The 19738-nt window shown below is 45.0% G+C and overlaps 1 protein-coding gene across 2 annotated transcripts in view; it reads right to left on the bottom strand.

The window, feature by feature from the left end:
• The window catches only part of PAX2 (paired box 2), an 87659-nt gene that overhangs the window by 9593 nt on the left and 58328 nt on the right, over window positions 1–19738 (bottom strand). For both annotated transcript variants that reach the window (XM_037399888.1, XM_037399889.1), the window contains exons 7-8: window positions 18092–18218; window positions 1651–1752 (exon numbers count right to left, since the gene is read on the bottom strand). In XM_037399888.1, coding sequence (XP_037255785.1) covers window positions 1651–1752; window positions 18092–18218 — 229 coding nt within the window. The remainder of the gene's footprint in view (window positions 1–1650; window positions 1753–18091; window positions 18219–19738) is intronic.

The raw sequence follows: 19738 nt of genomic DNA, 5'->3' as shown, positions 1-19738 counted from the left end.
GAACAGTTGAGAACAGTTAGAAGTTGAGAAGAGCCTGTTTTTTAAAAGTACCTATTCAGAGACCCAGCTACTTTGGTGTTATTAAATATTTCAACATGCCACAACCTTCTATAAGTTTTGACCTATAACTGACTTTAATATTGACAACTGCATCTACCTAGTGTTACTGTGTGGGGTTTTTTAATTGATTTATATTGTCTTAATGCTTCTCTGCTTCTGGAGCTAAACCATCTCCTTGAAAAATTTAGTGTAGAAGGAGATGCCCTAAAATTTGCCAACTCTGCACCACCCCAAAAGTTCTGCAAACTGGTCAACTATTCCAAGGGACTAAAGTGGGGGTGAGGATGGGACCAATCCACTATTGTTTCCTGATCTGGAGGTCAATCTCATCTTCTTCACAACATAGCCCAAGATTTTGTTCTGCCTTAGGACTGTAAGCTGTAGGTAGCTTGTTAGCTCTGTGACCATAGGTATTAGCCAGTACTCCATGGTATATAAGCAGTGATTTGTCATTTAAAGACGTTAAGACTTTGACTCGCAAACATTTCCTATCAGCCATATTTTCACTGTCCTCGCTATAGTGTATGTTCATTTAGCTAGCTGTTCCGAGATTCGGATGAAGGTTAAGTTAGGCTTTTCGCTCATAAGCCCTGGCAAATCATATCACAGTGATCTAAGAGCTTTCTGTCATCTGCTTTCTGCTGCTTTAGTTCTGGAGTCATCCCTTCAGTAGCAGAGGTTGCTGAATGGACTGTGTACCTGCTCATTAGCTGTCACGACTCACAACCGAGGGCAGTAACACAAACAGAAATCAGTGGCAAGTGAAGTTCTGAGCTGCGGTGGCTGAGAAACAAAAATCCTGCCTCTTAATTTATCTGCTGGGGATAACTGTCATCAGAGGAGCCGGGAACAGAGCCTGGGGTAAGACAGTCTTCAATTGCCCTAGGGTAAATGTTCTTCTCTTCTCCCTAAGCAGTGGGAGAATCCGTATGCCAAGAGAAGGTATTTCTCCAAAGGCACTGGGTAGCAAAGAAAGAGTTTGCCTTTGGATCTAGGGTTACGTAGGTAGTTTCTTGGATTGGAGGCACTGTCTTACAAACAGGAGATGGGCAAGTAGCTGGTTGTTGAAAGTGAATAGTCAGTTTCTCCTGAAATGCTGTTAATCATTGCTGAGTCTTAGCTAGTTTAGGCTATGGACAGTAGGTCTCCAAAAACTGCGGGTATTAAATTACCATTGATGATTTTCAATTTGATGCCTTGGCTTTAGATAGAAGGTAAGTCCATACCCTAAGTTAGCGGATAGCTGAATATCCTGAGCCATGAGCAGTACATAATAATCTGCACGGGTCATTGGAAAATAATTACATTAGTTAATGAATACTAAGGTTAATTAATTACCAATTAATTGCCACAGGTTACAGATAGCTAGTTGCCCATAGCAGCAGTGAATCAGTTACTAGGGTGAGAGGGATACGTTACAAAAAGGGTTGTTAGCTACATTGGTTATAGGCACCTGATGACTTCTTTATGAAAAGAATAGCCCTTAAGATCAGCAAAACAATAGCAAAGCCAACTGTGAAAGCTCTTACAGTGCTAGTACACTGTTCAAACACGTGTGCACCATTACTGAAGTCTGAGGGGGTGACTTACCAGGAACCATTCCTGCAAGAGTTGAGGTTGGGTAGCTGCCTTGTCCAGTTGGGGGAACATGGGGTGGGTAGCCAGGCAAGGTGGTACTTGCCATATCACGACCTGGAAAGGGAAAGAATCAGGGCAGGTGATCAATAGGGATAAGGTCTTTCAATATTGATTTGATATCACCTTTTGTCCCACTGTCACATGACTAGCAGCTTGGTAGGCAAGTGCTGTGCAGCCTTTGTCTTATGTAAGTGCTGTCCATCCACTGACAATTCTGGGGGAAGGTCGTGGTGCTTTTGATCTCACCCTGTAAGGCTGGATGTTAAAACTTAGTTTTGTGAGGCTCAAAATAATTTGTTTTCTTTCATTGTAGATTTTGGATCTACTTTAAATCAAAATGGCCCTGAGCTGGACAGAGAATGGCAGCATAGTTGCTGCCAGAGTAGCTGAGGTCCTGCCTATATGCAATGGATGCAGTTCCAAAACTGTGGTGATGTTGCTTTAGGGCGTGATCAATGCGCAAGACATTGGAAAGTGATCCAAGAGTTTTCTGTGCCTGTCTGTCTTCCCACCTCTCCATTCACCTGATGATGATTTTAGGCAAGTCATTTCACCTCTCTATGCTTCTTTTTATGCTGCAAACTCTTTGGTGCAAGGGCACACTTTTAGTACATTTGCACAGCGCTTAGCATGAGATCAATACTGGTTGACTCCCTCCAGGTGCTAGTGTAATATATATAACAGGATCATGCAAATTAGTTTGAGTTCCACTTCATTTTTATCACAGGTACCAATTTTTGTTAGCAGTGCTTGAAGTCGTAGTATCTTTTCTCCACCAAAGAAGTAGAGAGGGGTGTGAACTGGGTGGATGATTGTAGTTTATTTTTCATCTCTTAGGAAGTGCAGCTGGAGGCTTCTTGGTTGATGCCAGAGGCATTTCCTCATTTGGACTGGTTAGCCTGAAAATGGGCCAGCCAGAAGGGCATTTGCTGTTAGCGCTTATTGCATTTAAATGAACTAAAATCATCTCAGAAGCTGCTGGGAGTTTCAAGCCAAAACAAAAACAAAACCAACAAAAAAGCAAAAAAAAAAAAGCAAAAAAAAAGAAAAAAAAAGCTAAATAAATTAAGATAATCTTTCCCCCACAGCTGCTGGGAGATTTACAGCTCAGCCTCCAACGCTGCCTACTGAGATCTCAGCCTGTTCCAGGCATCCAAAGCCTTTCACATTTCCTAGGTGAACTGTCGCTCACCGAGAAGTTTGTGCCATTTGTTGTTCCTTTGTTAAATTTTGTCTCTCCTGTCTGTTCTAACTGGAGGGCTGGAGTCTGATTTGCCTTTAGAAGTGACAGGTTAAATATGGCCCGTTAACACCACTGGAGTTACTGGAACCGTGCTGGGATATGCCAATGAAAGAAGAGTAAGAGTTGGTTTAGCTGTACTAGTGGCACAATGGTAACTGGTAAAGCAGGCCCTGGAACAAACATGGACCTTGGCTGGGGAATCAGAAATAAAAAAACCAGTTATACAGCAAAGCAAAAACTAATCAACATGGAGCATTAACCTGAAGGGAGGAAGTTTCTCTGGGATGAGGTAGGCTAAACCAGTGTCATCACTTTCATAGTGATTCATCTTGACTAAAGATTACTAAGGTGGTTTGCTCAAGAAAAAAGAAATGCAAGGTCATTCTTTCTCCATGAAGAGTTTTCTGATCAGTGGCTGATGTTCCTAGCTCACCTCCTCTTAGGTAGTGGCACAGAACCACCAGACAACAGCTGAGCCATTTTCCAGCCACTCCCCAATACTGATAAAAATAAATATATAATGCCTCAGGGATTTATATTCTACACTCTTCTACTCTTATCACCATCATTCCTTTAGTGATTTGTAGCTGTGTGTTAAGCTACATGATTAGCACCTACTAGATGTAGTACTTTTTTTTCCCCTGACATTCTTTTAAGGCAAGAAAGTTCTATGCTTAAAATTCATGTTCTTTTGGTTTCATTTATTGACTAGCCTGAGAAATAACAACAGGTGATGAGTGAGAAAACAGTGTCACTGAAAAGTTAGAGAGAACATTATGTAGCAGCAGGCGAAATTAATTCATTTTGACACTTCCATTCAGGTGGCAACACATACACACTCACTCTGCTACTCGATCTATGCACATACGCCCCTGTGTTTTTATTCAGACATGAGTGCACAGAGGCTGATGTTCAAAACTCAGTGTGGAAAATTCATTGGGAAGTGATCATCTGTCAAATCTCCCAATCTTGAAGAAGAAGATAACAAACAAGTATGGTATCAGCAACATGAATAAGAGTTCCACAGAGAGACTCTGAAAATGCTGTTACATACAAGCAGGCCCCTTTCATTACCTCTTCTCATTACCAACAGGTAGATAGGATTATTAAATTCTTGTACTTCAGGGCTGTGGCAAAGCTAGCACCTATCCTGCTCATAACATGCTTCCAACTCCAGACATTCTCCCTTCTCCAAGAGCCCTCTGGATGAGGAACAGCACCTTCACCACTGTGACATTGTTTGAGCTTCTGAACACTTTCTCCCATGTCTAATTCTCCATAAGGGTCCTAAGGCAAGTGCCTCTCCTGAAACACAGTGCCTTCTAGGCTAGAGGGTGATCATACATGTCTGCATCCCCAGAGACCTATATTGTTGGAGTCTTGTCAGGAGACTCCTTGGCTTAGGAAGTGCTCAGAGCTCAGAGGCACTTGCTGGCTGCAGTAAGATTGGACCAAGACAGTGCTATGAACTCAAAGTCTTCTCTGCTGTTACTTAATGCTGTCCTACAGGGAGGTTTAGAAATGCAAATCTCACCTGACAAGACAAAGGGAGGATGTTAGGTCAAAAGAGAAAAATAATACAGGAACATGAAGGAGACAGAGGTAAGATGTGTTTCTTCAGCACTAGGAACTGCAGTGTGCCCTAAGACTTTGTCTGTTCTGAAGAAGCCCAAATTACATTCTTTGACAGTGGAGTGACAACAGCCTCAGTGGTCACCTAAAATGATATCCACTGTTTCATCCAAGCACCCCCTGAGCTTCTGCAGCAGTGTTGCTTCAGTCACCTTGCGCAGGAGTTTCCCCTGGTACCTACCTGGAACTTGTCCTTCCTCCACATCCTCCCCTCCACCCTGCTGCTTCTAAGTGCTGCCACCTTCTGCGACCTATTTCTTCTCTTCTGTCCTTCCCTTAAAGGCTGCCTACCTCAGGTCTGTATTCCTTCAGCTGTAAGACATGAATAGTCTCTCACCCACCCTTCCTGGTCTGGACATTCAGACGTGACGCTCTGTTTCTTAACTATTTGGTCTGCTGTGTGAAGGCACCAGCTGACACTGACACTCCAAACCAGGAGACTCAAATGTTGCTCACAATGTAGCTGTGGGAGTGCTCACCAGCTGCCTATGTATTTATCTGACTTCAGGGTTTGTACAACCCACACTGAACAACCCTGTCAGGCCTAGAGCTGGCTGGGCTGGTCAAGCTGCTACCATCTGCCTAGGCTAGCACACAGCACCCTTGCTGGGCCTGCAGAACTCAGGGGCTATGGCTATTGAGGCAACATGGGACTTTGCTGTATGAGTGTTTCTGTAATAAGTCCCAGACCCATCCAACGGGGACACCCAGTTGCTTCTAGGTAGTTACAGCTTCTTTTCCCATTTTATGCTAAAAATGAAGGACAGGCATGAAATCTTTTTTTGCTTCTCCATGGAGCTGAGAACACATGCTGCATACACAGAACTGGATCATGGTTGGTTGCTCTGGTTCCCACTTGCACTCAAAGAGCTTGCAGCATTTACTGGTCTCCCCGTCAGATGAAACTGAACCCGTTGCCTGCAGCATCCCCACTGAGTTCGTGGCCAAGGCCGGTTACCTGCTATCAGAGGCTGGCTGCTGGACTGCCCAAAGTGGGCACCATGATGAAGGAAGGCACTGTAGCAAGGCGTGGACGCATCGTCTGAAAGGGCCATGTGGAAGGGCTGAAGATCAGCCTGCCCAGAGCCGACCGGCGTGGTGGGGGTGAAAGGGGTGAGAGAGGCTCCATGAGGCTCTTGCTTTATACTGAGGGGAGAGGAGAGGTTTTCTGTGGTAGGGTAAGGGATGGACACAGACAGACAAAGGGAACAGGGGGAGGAAGAGGAGGGTGGGGAAGGGAGGAGAGGAAGAACAAAATGGGTAAATGAAAATGGAGTGGTTAAAATCTACAGGGAAATTAATTTAAAAACAAAAATAAAAATAAAAAGGTTAGGAGTAGATCAGAGGAGCCAGTGCTGAGACAACAGCAGTAAACGTACCCGGGGGCTAGGCTCTGACCGCAGGGATGCCTCTGCAGGAGCAGCAGGAGATGAGGAGAATGGAGTGCAGTGGCATGGGAGGAGTGGGATGCAGGAAGAGGAGAGGTGACGAAGGGAACATGCAGGAGAGGGAGGACAGGAAGAAGCGTAGGGCTGGGAAGGAGAAGAATGCTCTGAAGCTTCTGTGCTCCCTTTCCTGCTGCTTTCTCTCACTGGCCGAGGGCACATGAAGGTGCTACACTTGCACATTTTGGCCCAGGGAGTTACACTGCTTTGTCTCTTCAAACTCAAGGTAACCTTCCCCAGGAGAGCAGCACTGTTATGAGCATCTTATTGAACAGGATGCTCATTGTAACAGCCAAAGCTTCTCAAGCCAAACTGTGGAAAAGCTTTGACAAAAAAGGTGTAGCTGAAGTTTGAGTTGGTTAAAATAAAAATGGGACTGTGCAATTAATAGGTGGATAGACAAATAGATCAATCAATTGATCATGTTCACAGCGGCACACTTCGGAGCTTTAAGCATAAAAGCAGTCAGAACTGACTCTGGTTGATCGCACAGTATAGTGTTGCCAGACAGATACCTTGACAGAGAGATATAATGGAGGAGAGGAAAAGTGGGTGACTTATAAGAGGTCTCATTTTCATTGTTGTTTGTGTTGGGCCTCCATTTCTGATATGCAGATTTGCACAGGCACAACAGATACAGCTTTGCAACTGCTCTGAACTTGGCTGCCAAGTAAGAGGTTTGGGAATTGGAGAACTCTGTGACCTAAAGCACGATTACTCCAGAACACCCACCGTTGCTGGGTCAGCAGTAATAGAATCCTGTATTTGAACACCTGAAGCTAAGTATGGATGATGTGATCAGATCCAATCCAAATCATCTAGCAAACCATCCACCCTCAGGTGGACAGATTAAAGCCAATAAATGAAAGCCATCTCTCTGCCATGACGGCAAGTGTTGCCAATGGCCTATGAAATAAGTTAGTTCTGGTGGTTTTGATTTATACAGAGAAATAGAAATGTGACATATAATTAGGTCATAAATCTGACTTCATTAATGTAGGACTGCCTTAATTAACTCTAGGCACTTATTACGAGACTGCAATGCTCACCTAGACAATAAAGGGCTGGGCAGTTTCTGTGTGTGAATGCTGTTTATCCTGAGACATTTGTTTCCTAAAGGTTTGCTACCTGGCAAAAACGATGGTTTGCCATCTGTGTTCTCCAAGTACCTCTAACCTGGATGGCCAGCAAAGGCCTCTTGATCACTGACACTCCTTTGCAGCAAAGACATATGTTCATGGTTCCATTGATTGGGAAGGATCAGTCCTGGCCAAAAGGTGTACAGTTCCTCTTTAGTTAGTTTACTTGTGTGGAGTCTCTGGTATGCTGTGAGGATTGTAATTTCTTCTCCCCTTTTGCTATAGGAAGCTCTGTTTGGCAAGGGCCTTTTGTGAAGGATATGGGGGATAGAAGCTGGAGTGCCTGCTTCTTGTTGCACAGTTAATTAAAGTCACCAGAGTAGGCAGCACATCAGTGCCCACCTTCTGCTTTTTACAACTACAATCCTACCAGTGAGCTTCCATGTGCTAGTGCCAGTCTCTGCAGATGGAGAACCCCTAAAGCTATTTTTCCCCTGCATCCTCTGTCATCAGATGGCGAGGAGTGCACGGATTTACCTTCAGGCCAGACAGGCAGAGTCACCACCAGCAGTCTGGGAGTGCTGAAGCCTTTATCCATATAATGTTGATACTAGATAATTTGGATGAATAGCTCTACCTGCAGGCAAAGGGCCAAAAGTTCCCCTGGCTTTCATGGGCTGCAAGAGAAGTGATATTTTTCAAGGAAGCAGTTTGACAGTCATATCTAAATAAACTAGGGATGCTTTGGTCCTGGGCATTTTCTGGGCTCCTTTTTCAGCTCTCCATCTTGTGGGGAGCCGCCGGGGAGGAAAGGGCAGAGAAAAAGATGGACACGGGAAGCGTGGGTGGGCAGAAGCAGAGGTGCTATGGGCAGAGGTTAATCCTGTTTGCACAACCTCCAGGCACGTTGGGTTTCCTAGTCCCTCCCCTGCTTTATTTCTCTTTTAAAGCATGGAATTTTCAGCTATAATCCTTCCTAAACCACAGCATTTTTCAGGCGCTCTGTGTAAGTGAAACCATAATCTCTGGTAAAACAGACCGCTTAAGCTCCTGTAGCATTAGGCCAATCTGATCCAGCCCCTGGATTTCCGCTCTGCCCAGCCACCACAGAGAGGATTTCAGCCTGAAAGACTGTCTAAAGCCCTTGCGATGGGAACAACAGTGCTAGGCCTTGCCTTGCAAAGCTGGGAAGGGTTAAGGGACCAGGAGCTATTTGTCCCGGTGTTGTGAGGCTGTTAAAGCCCCTGTCAGACTCACAGCAGAGACGAGTCCAGCCCTCTCTTGAACACATCAAGGCTTATGAAGAAAAATTCCTTGCACCTTCCAGAGGCAGCACCATTTACTCAGTGCGGGGGAATAAAGAAGTCAACAGCAACATGGCAAAGAGACTGGGACACAATAATGCTAAACGCTCTTCTCTCCAAGAGTAGTGGAGAGGAGGCAAGAATAAGGTCAGACAGTGAATGATTGAACAACCAAAACTCAGACTTTTATGTGTCTGTTTTTCTGTCTGTCTTTTCCTCCACGCTCAGCAACTGCACACATGTAACTTCTATCCCACGTATCTTTACTGCTGGATGGCATTTACTAATTTTTACTCCTTTGTTGTCCAACTCTCCCCTGACTAAAAGCACCTGAATTCCATCTCCGATGTAACTCCTGCCACTGCTGTGCTGGAATAATTGCCCCAGCAGTGAATTATAGCTCCAAAGTGTGTCAGTGTAGATGAGATCAATTGATTGATCTATCTATCCACCTGTGAATGGCACGGTCCCATTCTTCATTTTAACCACGTCAAAATTCAGCTGCCATTTTTTTGTTTTCATTTCTTTCTCCTTTGTCTAATTTTTCCATATTTGTGGTGGAGAACTTGCCCCTTCCTGTCCCACATCCTTCTAGAGCCAGCAAGCTGCGGAGCACTGCCTTGTTGGCTTCTCTGTGCCTCGGGGTGTCCCTCAGTGAGGCTGCGTCAGAGAGCCCCAAAGGCCGGAATACTGACCTGTAATCAAATGCAGGGTGGAATGAGTCTGCAACCCCTTTCCAAAGCAACTGAAATCTGTTCCTGTCCCAGCCTCCTTTCATCTAAATGGCAAATGATATCCTTGTTTATGAGAGACCAAAAAAAAAATCACCCAGTGTCATGGTGGGGGAAATTTGAAAGGGTCAGGAGAGTGGGGATATGGCTGGAAGCATAGCAGAGGACTACATATTTTGTGCATCTCTTCTTTTTCTGACTGTACTTGTTGAGTTATGGCTGTTTTTCTTCCTTTCTAACCCTCTCCTCTGTTATTCTGGCGGAGAGCTAGAACTGGTGATCTCTGGCCTAAATTCCCCCTGCGAATGAAGGGATTTTGGCCAGACAGGGTGAGAGGAAGATTCACAGCTCTGGGTTCCTACAGAGACTTGTCTCAGCTTTTATCGTGCTGTCTGCTGCTGAAGGGAAGGGAAGCAGAGGGGTTCGCAGGACTAGATAAGCTGCTTGTTTTTCATTGCTGGTTTCCTGGAGGATAAGCTACCTCCATCCGGTGCTCCTTTTCAGTAAACAAAGAATATCAAGATGGCGCATCCCTGCATAAGGGATGGCCTGTACACAACCACTTAACAACACTGCTCACCACCCTGACAATTTTACCCTTTGCCTTCTCCTGGGGTCTCTATCAAATATTCATATGATTGCAGCGCCTCGCTCTTTAGAACACATATCCTTACAGCATCCCTTAGGGATCACTGTTGTATCCGTGAGGAACTGAGCACAAAGAAAACGTACCCAAGTTCATGTAGGAGCCCTGTGCCAAAGCAGGTGTTTAAAATCCTGTGCTTGTACCCACCATTGAAACATCTTTTTCCATATTTGCATTCTCCATTCCTTAGAAAAGTTTCACTGGGGCAAACAGAACGGGCCTGAGTCCTCAGCATTCACAAACTGGTAGTTTACACTACAGCCAGTGGAGTCACATCACTTTATCCCACATGAGAACCTTGCCTCAGATTCTAGAAGTCGTGCAAAAGACCAAACTGGACTGACACTGCATATCTTTTACTTCTGCTTTCTGTCATGTCAGAACCACTGTTTCTTTCATTTCTTAGTTTTCTAGCTTTTCTTTTGCAAGAGCATTATGCAAGTTGCACTGAAGAGAAAAATGATCCTATTTTTTTCCCTCCCCCTGATCACAACAGATCTTTGCTAGAAAAAGTGCGCAAAGACTAATCGGCTTCTCATTGTACCTTTCTTGTCTTCTCTTTGTGTTCTGCTAACTGGACAATGAGCCTTGTGTGTTCAAGCTTATTTCCTGTTTCTGCACAGATCCATCCACGTTCTTAGCCCAATACTTGCAGGTTATTGCCTTGGATTGCTTTCCACTGAGAGTCAAAACTCTTGTAACATCACTGTTGTCAACTTTTGAAATCTATTTGCCCCAATTTTTATAAAACTGAATTTTATAAATCTAGATTTTGTGTCTGATCTGGTGAACTGCTGCTCTCCAAGTAATCTGATGTGCTGACTCTCTATGTTACTTTGGACGGAAGAAGTTTTATAGTCTTCGTAACATGGAGCTTCCAGTAGACCTGTGATCTGGACTTACTCGTTAAAGCTAGTTGTACTGTTTATGTTAATCACTTGAGAACTCCACTGAAGTCAACTTCATGTGGCTCCAAGTACATTTGTTTGCAGATGGAGCTGATGAAGGAAGATGTGCTTTCAAGTCGGGGGGAAGATGTGCAGCTTGTACACTTGGCAGGCAGAGAGATTCAGTGGAGTTTGTACTGTTGCCCCTTTCTGAAGTCCCAGCCTGTCATGCTGGGCAACTACTTCCTGCTTTAAAGTGTAGCATATGCCTATTCCTTGGTGGTCTGGGACTTGAATGTTACCTCTTAAACAACATGCTTTTGAAATATATGCTGGGAAATGTAATTAGAACACATTAGTTTTTCACCCAGTGTTCATTACCGATACCTCCAAGGTTTCATCACAGTGGTATTCTACTGATCATAAGATAGGATAGATCTTTCTGGGTAGCCCACAGCAATCCAAAATTTGCAAAGAAGGACCAAAGACTGCCGAAAGCTCTCCGTTTCTCTGAAAGACTGCAGTGGGCAGTTTGAATTGTACAGGCAGCTGGCCTGCCTAAATCCAGTACAGCTGATGGAGATCAAAAGTTATTAACACCTGCTGACAGGTGTTGCCTAACTCAGATATAAAACACTGTCTTTGCTGTCAGTGGGAAAATGTCTACATCACAAAAATTTTCATCATAGCTATACTTCCTGGATCCTGCATTTAGCCTCAAAAGAAAAGGCAAAAACTGAATTGCTGGGAAGACAATACAATTATTTTCTCTAAAAAAGTCCGTTTTTCACCAGCAGCATAGAATGTGGCAGCCTGCAGTGCTGTCCCCTTGCTGAGGGAAATCAGACGGGTCATGCCAATTCACAGCTGTTGTCACTACACAGCATTATTGTCATTCACTGCTATCATTCACTTAAATGCTAATTTAAGGAAGGTGAACTCCTTATTTCTTTCGGGCCCATTCATTTCTGGGTTCCTCACGTCAGTGTGCCTTTCAAGCCCACAAGCCGCATTCTTCAGCATCATAAAGTGATGTGAAGTGAAACTTCCATTGGATGCATGGAAATAGTTTATGTGATTGCCCCCTGCTATTCCTGTCTGTTGCAAGGATCATTCATCTGACCATCTATCACCCTCAGCCATTTGGTCCTGGAGAAGAGTAGTAACACCTTTTGCCTTTTCAAATTCCTTGACTAGATAAGAAGATGCTATCTCTTCTTAGGGATGAGAAACAACTGATGAAGTTGGGAGGTCCTGTGGACTTCTACTTTTGCCGATTCCTCATCTTGAATAGAGGAGAGGCTCACTCTCAGGAAATACCTCCTTCATTTTGATGAGGCAGGACAGTAACAGCCTCGTAGCAGCCACGTGAGTGATTATCATATTCCATTTTGGGGGCACTGGGGCGCCCAGCGATGTGCCCCTCTGGCTGGCTGCCTGCTGGCGGCTGCAGCCGTGGTGCTGTGCCGCAGGGCGCGGGTCTGCATCTCCAGGGGTGGCCATCACCAAAGCCAGCCGGAGGCCTCAGCGGGTTCTTACTGAGGTTTTCCTAAGTCAGCTCAGTCACACCCTGACCGGGGCCATTGCTCACTGGTATCAGAGGCTAAAGAAGGTTGGAGCAAGGCAGGGAATCTTCACCAGTACCAACAAGGAAAAGGGGAAGGAAATGCTCCCCCTCTCAGCGTAATGATATAAGTACAACTGAACGTAATGGTCAATTTTAATTATGATTTAAAACAGCAGGCTGGATCAACTTGTTTTACATGTGCACTGTGATGCTGTTGTCTAAAAGGTTGCATTTTATGGGTGGTAATAAATATTCTGACAAATACAAAATTTACACTAAACGTGGTTATTTCAGTTTTTGCTAAGTAGATGAACTACATCTGTGCACATTTATTTAAGCAATTATGCTGTTTAATATAATTTGTCTTTACATGTTATTACATGAGAAAATAGTGAATGATGAGTCCATATTATTATTTTATGAGATTACTAACTTTTTACATGTGATCTGTGTCAAGTTATATTTGGTTGGAAATTAGAATTAAATTTAAAACAGTATTTGTAATTATTCATGCTAATTAAATAAAATGACCACAAGTTCCCTGACTTCCTAAATATACTAGAACAGAAAATGCAAACCTTTTGAAGCAGGTTTTGCATTAAAAATGACTAATAAATGAAGAAAAAAAAAATATATATAAGGAGACATTTCAACTGATTTTAGAACTAATAGATCTCATCCTTTCACACCAAGCTTAATTCATTTACTGACAGAGGAAAACAAATTTTTTTTCAAATCCTAGTTTGTTTCTTAGTTTTGAATGACCTGGTTATTGAACTGAACAAAATTCTTTTCCATTCACTCACTAGGCTGAAACGAAGGAAATAATGTCTTTTCACCTTGCAGGAGGCTAAAGTTCTCAAAAGATTGTTTATCATTTCAGAAAAACTTTGGATCCAGGTGTCTAGCCAGTGATTTCTCTATGCTCAGCATCACAAGTTTCTTGAAAACTTACATAAAATCAGATGCTGTTTAAGTATCATTTTTGTACATCTTTCAGATATAGCAAGTAGCCTTTATGTCAGTACTTCCAATTTTTTTTTGCATACATTCATGTATGAATTTGAAAAAATAACTTAAAATGACAAAAACTCTGGTCCCATGCCGAAAAGGGAAGGTCTGGAGGAGATTTAGACCAATGGGGTTTGTGGTTTTTTTGGTGCTTTTGTTTGACACATCATGAGCTGTCATCAGGATTTCGCACTCTGGCTGATACTTGTTGCTTTAGGGAAAAGTTTCTTTCCCAGAGAGAAGGAAACGTTTTCTGTATAGGATGCGGTAGCTGTTTTGGTGGGTGGTGTTGATTTTAAAAAGTTAGCTATTGCTGTTAGTAGGTGCTAACCGTAGCATACAAAGCACTCAGAAACTGCCTCACAGGACAAGATGGGGACACATACTCCCATTTTCAGTCAGCGGTAGAAGTTCCTGAAGTGCTTTTTTTGCCCCGTTTCTCTTGGGCTTGTCTTTTACCTTTACTTTTTTTTGCAGATCTCACTGGTTGTAGTGAGCTGGGAAACATGGTCTGATTAGTTAAAACTGCCAGGATTCAGTTAAGGGAAGTTTTTTCTTTACCATTGCTGTAATTTTAGGATCCATCTAGTACGTAAATCCTCCCCTTTAGTAGTCTGTTAATAAGAACATTTCAAACCATACCTTAAAAGTTCATTGCGGTTTATTTCCCATAGTGCTACCTCTCTGTTGTGTAACTTCTGGGCTAGATAACTGAGCTGGAAAGGACTCTGCTCCCAAACTATCAAAGTCCCCAGAACTCAGAACCTGATCTGAAGACACCTCACTTCTTTCATGCATGCCTATTCCAAAAGATGTGGCTTCTGATAGTGCTTAAAGAAGGATCTTAATCTTTGTTCCCAAATTATTCAAGGCTTCTGAGAACAACCTTGTGCTTTTAAAGTACTCCTGTTGCTAGTGCCAAAATCTTGAGGTTGTCCTCCACTCACCTCTGGGTGTTAGCTACCGAGTACCTTCCAAACTCAAAGATCTATGGAAACTACTGAATAAAAGAAAGCTATTGAGGTTTTCTGTGTTTACTTAGCCCTGTACAGGTTTATACCCATCTGCCTGGGCCGTTTGCACTCAATAGAAATAACCAAAGTAGAACATCTCTGAACAACAAAATTCTTGTCTTGGTGTTGCGCATGTACTGCACATACTCGCCATGGTATGTTCGAGCTTGGATCTTTGCTTCTAGGAAATCTGACTGGGGTTCAAAATTACTGTCCAGGGAAAGGTGTCACAGATCTACGCCAATCTAGCGATGATGGCCATGCAACATCAAGGCAAGATGTAGCTGGCTTACTGGCCTCTGCATGAAGGAAGAGGGGAGATGGTGTTCTCAGACAGTTCTTAGAGCTTTCTCTGATACTTCAGAAGGAAGTTGAAAATTTCTGTGTTGACTGTTCTATATGATGGAGAGCAGGAGCATGTTTCCTAGCCTAGTGCCCAACTAGCCCCCAAGTGTCAGCTCACTCATGGAAATGCCTTGCAGGTACTTACTGGGGAGAAATAAGGGTGACCTGCCTGCTCCATACTGAACAAATGTTCTTGTTTACTTGCTTTAGGAGATATAAGTAATAAATGGACCATCTAAGATGCATCAGATAGAATAATTGTCTGAAAGGGAGAGCTTGATATTGGCAGTACTAGGCAAGGCTGCGCTGTACCTAACTGTGATGCTAAGCTCTGTCTTGGAGTAGATGCCCAGGACTTTGGGGAGGTCCATCCTGCATGTTGGGGAGGGGGCTGCCTGCTCTGCAGCATTTCTAGCTCTTCGGTTCAACAAAGCTTACAAGCAGATAAGGGGACTTCAGCAACACCTGTACTCAACTATCTCACCAAGTTCCCAGATTTCAGGTAGCCATATATTGTTGAGGTTTTGATGGCTTTTGGAGGGGTATATTCTCAGAATGGTGTGAGCTGAGAGAGCTTGCTGAGGAAAGCTAGTCATGAGACAGAGAGTGGAGAAGGGCTTTCTCTGAAATATTCAGAAAGGGCAAGAATCCAGGGCTGGACAGCTTTGGTTTGGAAGGAGCTAGTGATACTTCTTTCTGTCTGGCAAGACTGAGCTGAGGAGACCATCTTGTAGACTGAAGGTAAATCTTACACCCTGAAGTGACTGCACGCAGAGTTTGTAGCCTGTGTGGGTGGATTTTTGTTTCACATCTCTTTCTGTTATCACCTGGGTTCACAGACTGCCCTGCGACAAGAGCAAAGAGGCATTTCAAAGATAACACTATAGCAGCAGAACAGGCAGCCAGCAATTAAGTACTCGCTCTTACTCCAGTATCCCTTCTTGGGAGAGGAATCTGGGCGATACCAAAGAAATCTGCATGCTCCCAGCCTCTTCCTTAATTTCCTGGCCAGGGTAGATCAGGAGGCAGCACTGAGCTCCTCACCTCTCTGGTCCTTCCTGAAAGCATTGCCCAGCCCCATAGCAAACATATCATGAATCATTCATCTTTAATAGATTATGCAAATTGAGGACATCAGATCAATGAAGATCAATAACTGCAACCATTTAATTGCCAGCAAAAACATTTTAAGAATGAGCATTATCTGAAGTCCTTTCTTGGGTAATGGCATCATTAATCCAAACATTGGATCCTGGCCTAAGTGTAGAGGAAAAATTCTCCGCCCTTCTTTCCCTGCTGCCTTTCAGGGTGTTGAGGGTTTTTTTTCCATTTTCATTTCCAGTTTCTGAGTTTCCCCATCATTACCACCAGTGAACAGCTCCCAACGCTAATAGTTCTGCTTTTGTTACTCTGCGCTGATTGAAATGTCGCATACAGATTGAGATGTTAGTGCTAAGTTGCCACCTGGGAATGTCAAGCTGGGTCTGAAATGAACTTTTCTCACTCTTGGATCCAGATGGATCTGATGGGGATGTTCTTGAGCTGAGCTGGGAATGTTGCAGGGAACAGAGTGGGGATGGCACTAGGGTGGGGGCAAGAAGATTTTCTGCCTCAGCCCACAGCCTCTTCTGCAAGGCCAAATCTCTCTCCTGCTGTCCCCTTGTGACAGTCCTGTCCAAAGCTTGTGCAGTGTCCTCAGCCTTCAGGAATTCTGCTCTCATATTAACATGCTGGAATGCACCATCTTCACTGAGGCAGAAGGACTAAAAAGAATTATTTTAATGGCCCCTTTGAACCTTAAACTCTGATTTTAGTTGTCTCACCTTTACATCCAGCTATGGGGATCTGCCTTCCATGAAGGAAGGAAAGCACTACTATCCAACTGGCTTTGCACCCCAAAGACAGGGAAGTATTTCCTGTAAGAGATGTAGAGCTGCTAAATAGTAGATGGACACCAGCTGAGCTTTGTCTTGCATATGCAAATGCAAAGAAACGTGGAGCAATTCTGCCACAGCTGAGCCATTTTTTTCTGGTTGGCTAAGAAACTGCATGGCTACAAGGATCCTGGATCAAGCCTGATAGTAGTAAAAGCCATGAAAAAAAGTCTGGGAGTAGCACGCCTTCTAGACGCTTCCTAAATAGGCAGTTTGCCTCCCCATGACTCTCCATGAAATTTTGCAGACCTCACACTGGATCGCCTCTGTATTTGGGATAACAGCTACTAATCCTGCCTGGTCCCGAAGTTTTGGGTAGCCAAAATTTGCATGCAACAATATGCCTTTGCTCAGTGTTGACCGAACAAGCGATGACTGCCTGCCTCAGCCAGGAGCTGCTTTGACCTCAGGGGCTATTAGCTGCGGCTGCTGCAAGAAAAAGTTGAGATTCAAATGCCAGTGCTCTTGACGCTGTGCCATGACAGGACAGTTTTTTGGCTAAGAGGCAACAGCTCCTTCCCTTGCTAAGAGGACTTACACCTCTTTGTCATGAGTTATTTCTCAACTTCCACCACGAGGTTTCTAGAGGGGCCACAGCAGCTGTAGGGAAGGAGGGATGTACCAAACGGGCGAGGTGCTCGGGCCTTGCCAGCTGCCTTAGCTACCTGGGAGGAGATGTGCAAACCTGTGGTAGCTGTGTGGGCAGGGACCAGCGGCCACTAAAGCCTGAGAAGAAGAGCTGTGGCACCAGAATACCTCCTTACGGCTCTAGACACGCACGGGGCAGGCAATCTAACACTAGCATCAGGGTGGTGTGCCCCATGGCCCCAGGACGGCCCTGTGCCGCACAGGTCCTGCATGTGCCATCAGCGGAGAGGAAGCTTCTGTGGAGCAGCTGCTGCAGGAATTGCCTCCTACTTGTGTGCATCCCAACCCCTCTGCTGTCATGCACTCGCTCTCATTCCCTACTCTCCCAGACACACCTGAGTTTCATGTGCCCGCATGTGAGGCAAGGAGGAAGGCTGTGAAAAAACATCTTTTGCCAGCTGCTGCTAGAGACTCATGGGCTTAAGGAAGAAGTTGTTTAGCAGTCACAGTTCAGCAGACCTCAGTGTTTAGTTTGCAAATGCCCCTTCCAAATGCCAGGGCTGAATAAAACTTAAATTATTGTTTCTCCTGAAGAAAAGCAAGTGTGGATCATGGGTAAGCCACAACCCTCTTGTTCTCAGACACAAAGGCAAAAACCACAGTGCTTATTTGGACATGGCTGTCCTCCACCAACATCCATCCCTAAGCCCCATCTGGGCACACAAGTTCCTGATTCATGCCTGGTTTGCCTGTCTTTGCATCAGAGCTGGGCAGCTCTAGGTGTACCCAAACCTGCCAGTACTCTGAATGTCAAGCTTCTCTTGAGCCCTTATGTCCTCCACAGTCTTTCTGTCTCTTTCCATGTTTGCCACAGAGGGATATCTTGCATTAGCAGAAAAAGCAGAAGCTAATGGTGATGAGGGAAATAAATAAAAAGCTTGGTTTTGCTGTTCGGTCAGGCAGCTTACCGGTCACCACAGGGTACGTCTGGGGTCCTGACACATTTGTCCCCAGGTCTGGGTTAGCAGAGGTGGATAGACTTGATTTGACTTCATCGAGACCAGGGGTCAGAGCTGGGAGGGAGTACTCATTACCCTGGGGAAGAGAGCAGAAAGACAGCTCGCTATTGATGCGCCAGGAGAAAGGGAAGAGTGTACAGATGGGGGGGAGGAAGAGGAGAGATGCAAACCCCTGCACAGATGGAAGAGGAGGAGAAGGAGGAAACAGAGAAGATGGGTTGCGGGGGGGAGTTGCGGTTCCTAGGATGAACTATACCACCCGCTGTGTGCTGCTGTGAAGGGGAAGAGGGGTGAGGGATCTGACCCGTTACTGCAGTACAATTGAGACCCAGTTCAGTGCTGTGGGGATGGGGATAGCTGCCTGTGCCAACCCAGGGGAGAAGAGAGGGGAAATCCACATCTCCTCCTCTTGGCTGAGCGGAGGCAGGAGGTGTTTGCCCTGGTGACAAGGACAGCTGGAGCGGAGGGCTGCAATGACATGACTGGGACAGGCGGGCTGTAAGAAGCAGCCAGTGTTGGCCCACTGTAGCCAGGCTCTCTGCTGAGTTGACTGCCTCCCCTCCGCTGTTACCTCTGTCCTAGCTCTTTAAAAACAAACAAAGAAGCCTCATCCCCTGCCTCTGTCACTCTGTGCATTGGGGTATGAAATTGGGGAGGGGGGAGCCACATGGCTAACAGAAGGGTGGGAGGGGGAGAGCCATTGAATCTGAAAGGGTATCCTGTCCGAAAGGTTCTGGTAATTGCCTTTTTATTGTGGCAGCCTCCGGACCAGACGCGGGAGCTGGAGAAACTGGGAAGGCTACAAAACAGCAGGAAAAGTTGCTCTGATTAATATTACGTTAAATTAAAACTGATTTTCTGCTCTTTCTGCTCCGTTTTTTTCCATGCGCTTCCCCAACCCCCTCCTGACATCTCCCCCTCCTCCAGCAGGCTCCCTGCACGCTGCCCCCTCCCCGCCCCTGTCCCTGCTTGGCTAGGACTGCCTAGTCATTTCCAATTCCTTCTTGTATTGATCTTCCTGTAGAAATCAGTTTTGTAATTAGCTGCAAATTAGGCCTTCTACTGGGGGTGAGCCTGCCCCCTGATTTATCACCAGAGTAATTCGCTGTGATCGGAGAGAAATTAAAATGAACTCAATTAGGCTTCGGATTTGCTTTATGGGCCCTGCTCAGAGTTTCAGGGGGAAAAATGACTGTGCTGGTGCTTAATAGTCTAATGAAAGTAAATAAAGGTTATTCATTGTAATAAACCCAGGGACTCTGGGATGAAGGGAGTCCACAGCCAGCCTCTCCTTCTCTTCCTTTGTTGGTTTATGGCTTGGGGCGGTTTAAAAAGACTTTTGATTTTCATTTTATTAAGACAAACAGCTTTTGGGATAAAAGGCCGGGGGAGCGGGGGAGTAAGGGGGGCAGAGCTGCAGAAGTGCAGAAAACTAGGTTGGAGATGGGAGTCAAGTCTCAGCTTTGGGCCATGAAGGAAAATGCTCAGTTAAAGCCCAGCCCTGTGGCTCGTTGGTCACCAGTGTGATCTGAGAGTGCAGGAGCTTCTGTGCAGTGCTGTGTGCCGGTGAACATGCATGGCGGTGTTTGCACGTTC

Source organism: Falco rusticolus, chromosome 9 (assembly GCF_015220075.1).
Source record: "Falco rusticolus isolate bFalRus1 chromosome 9, bFalRus1.pri, whole genome shotgun sequence".
In the NCBI taxonomy this organism is placed as follows: Eukaryota; Metazoa; Chordata; class Aves; order Falconiformes; family Falconidae; genus Falco; species Falco rusticolus.
Note: the sequence above shows the minus strand (reverse complement) of the source record. Positions and strands in the feature narration are given on the sequence as shown.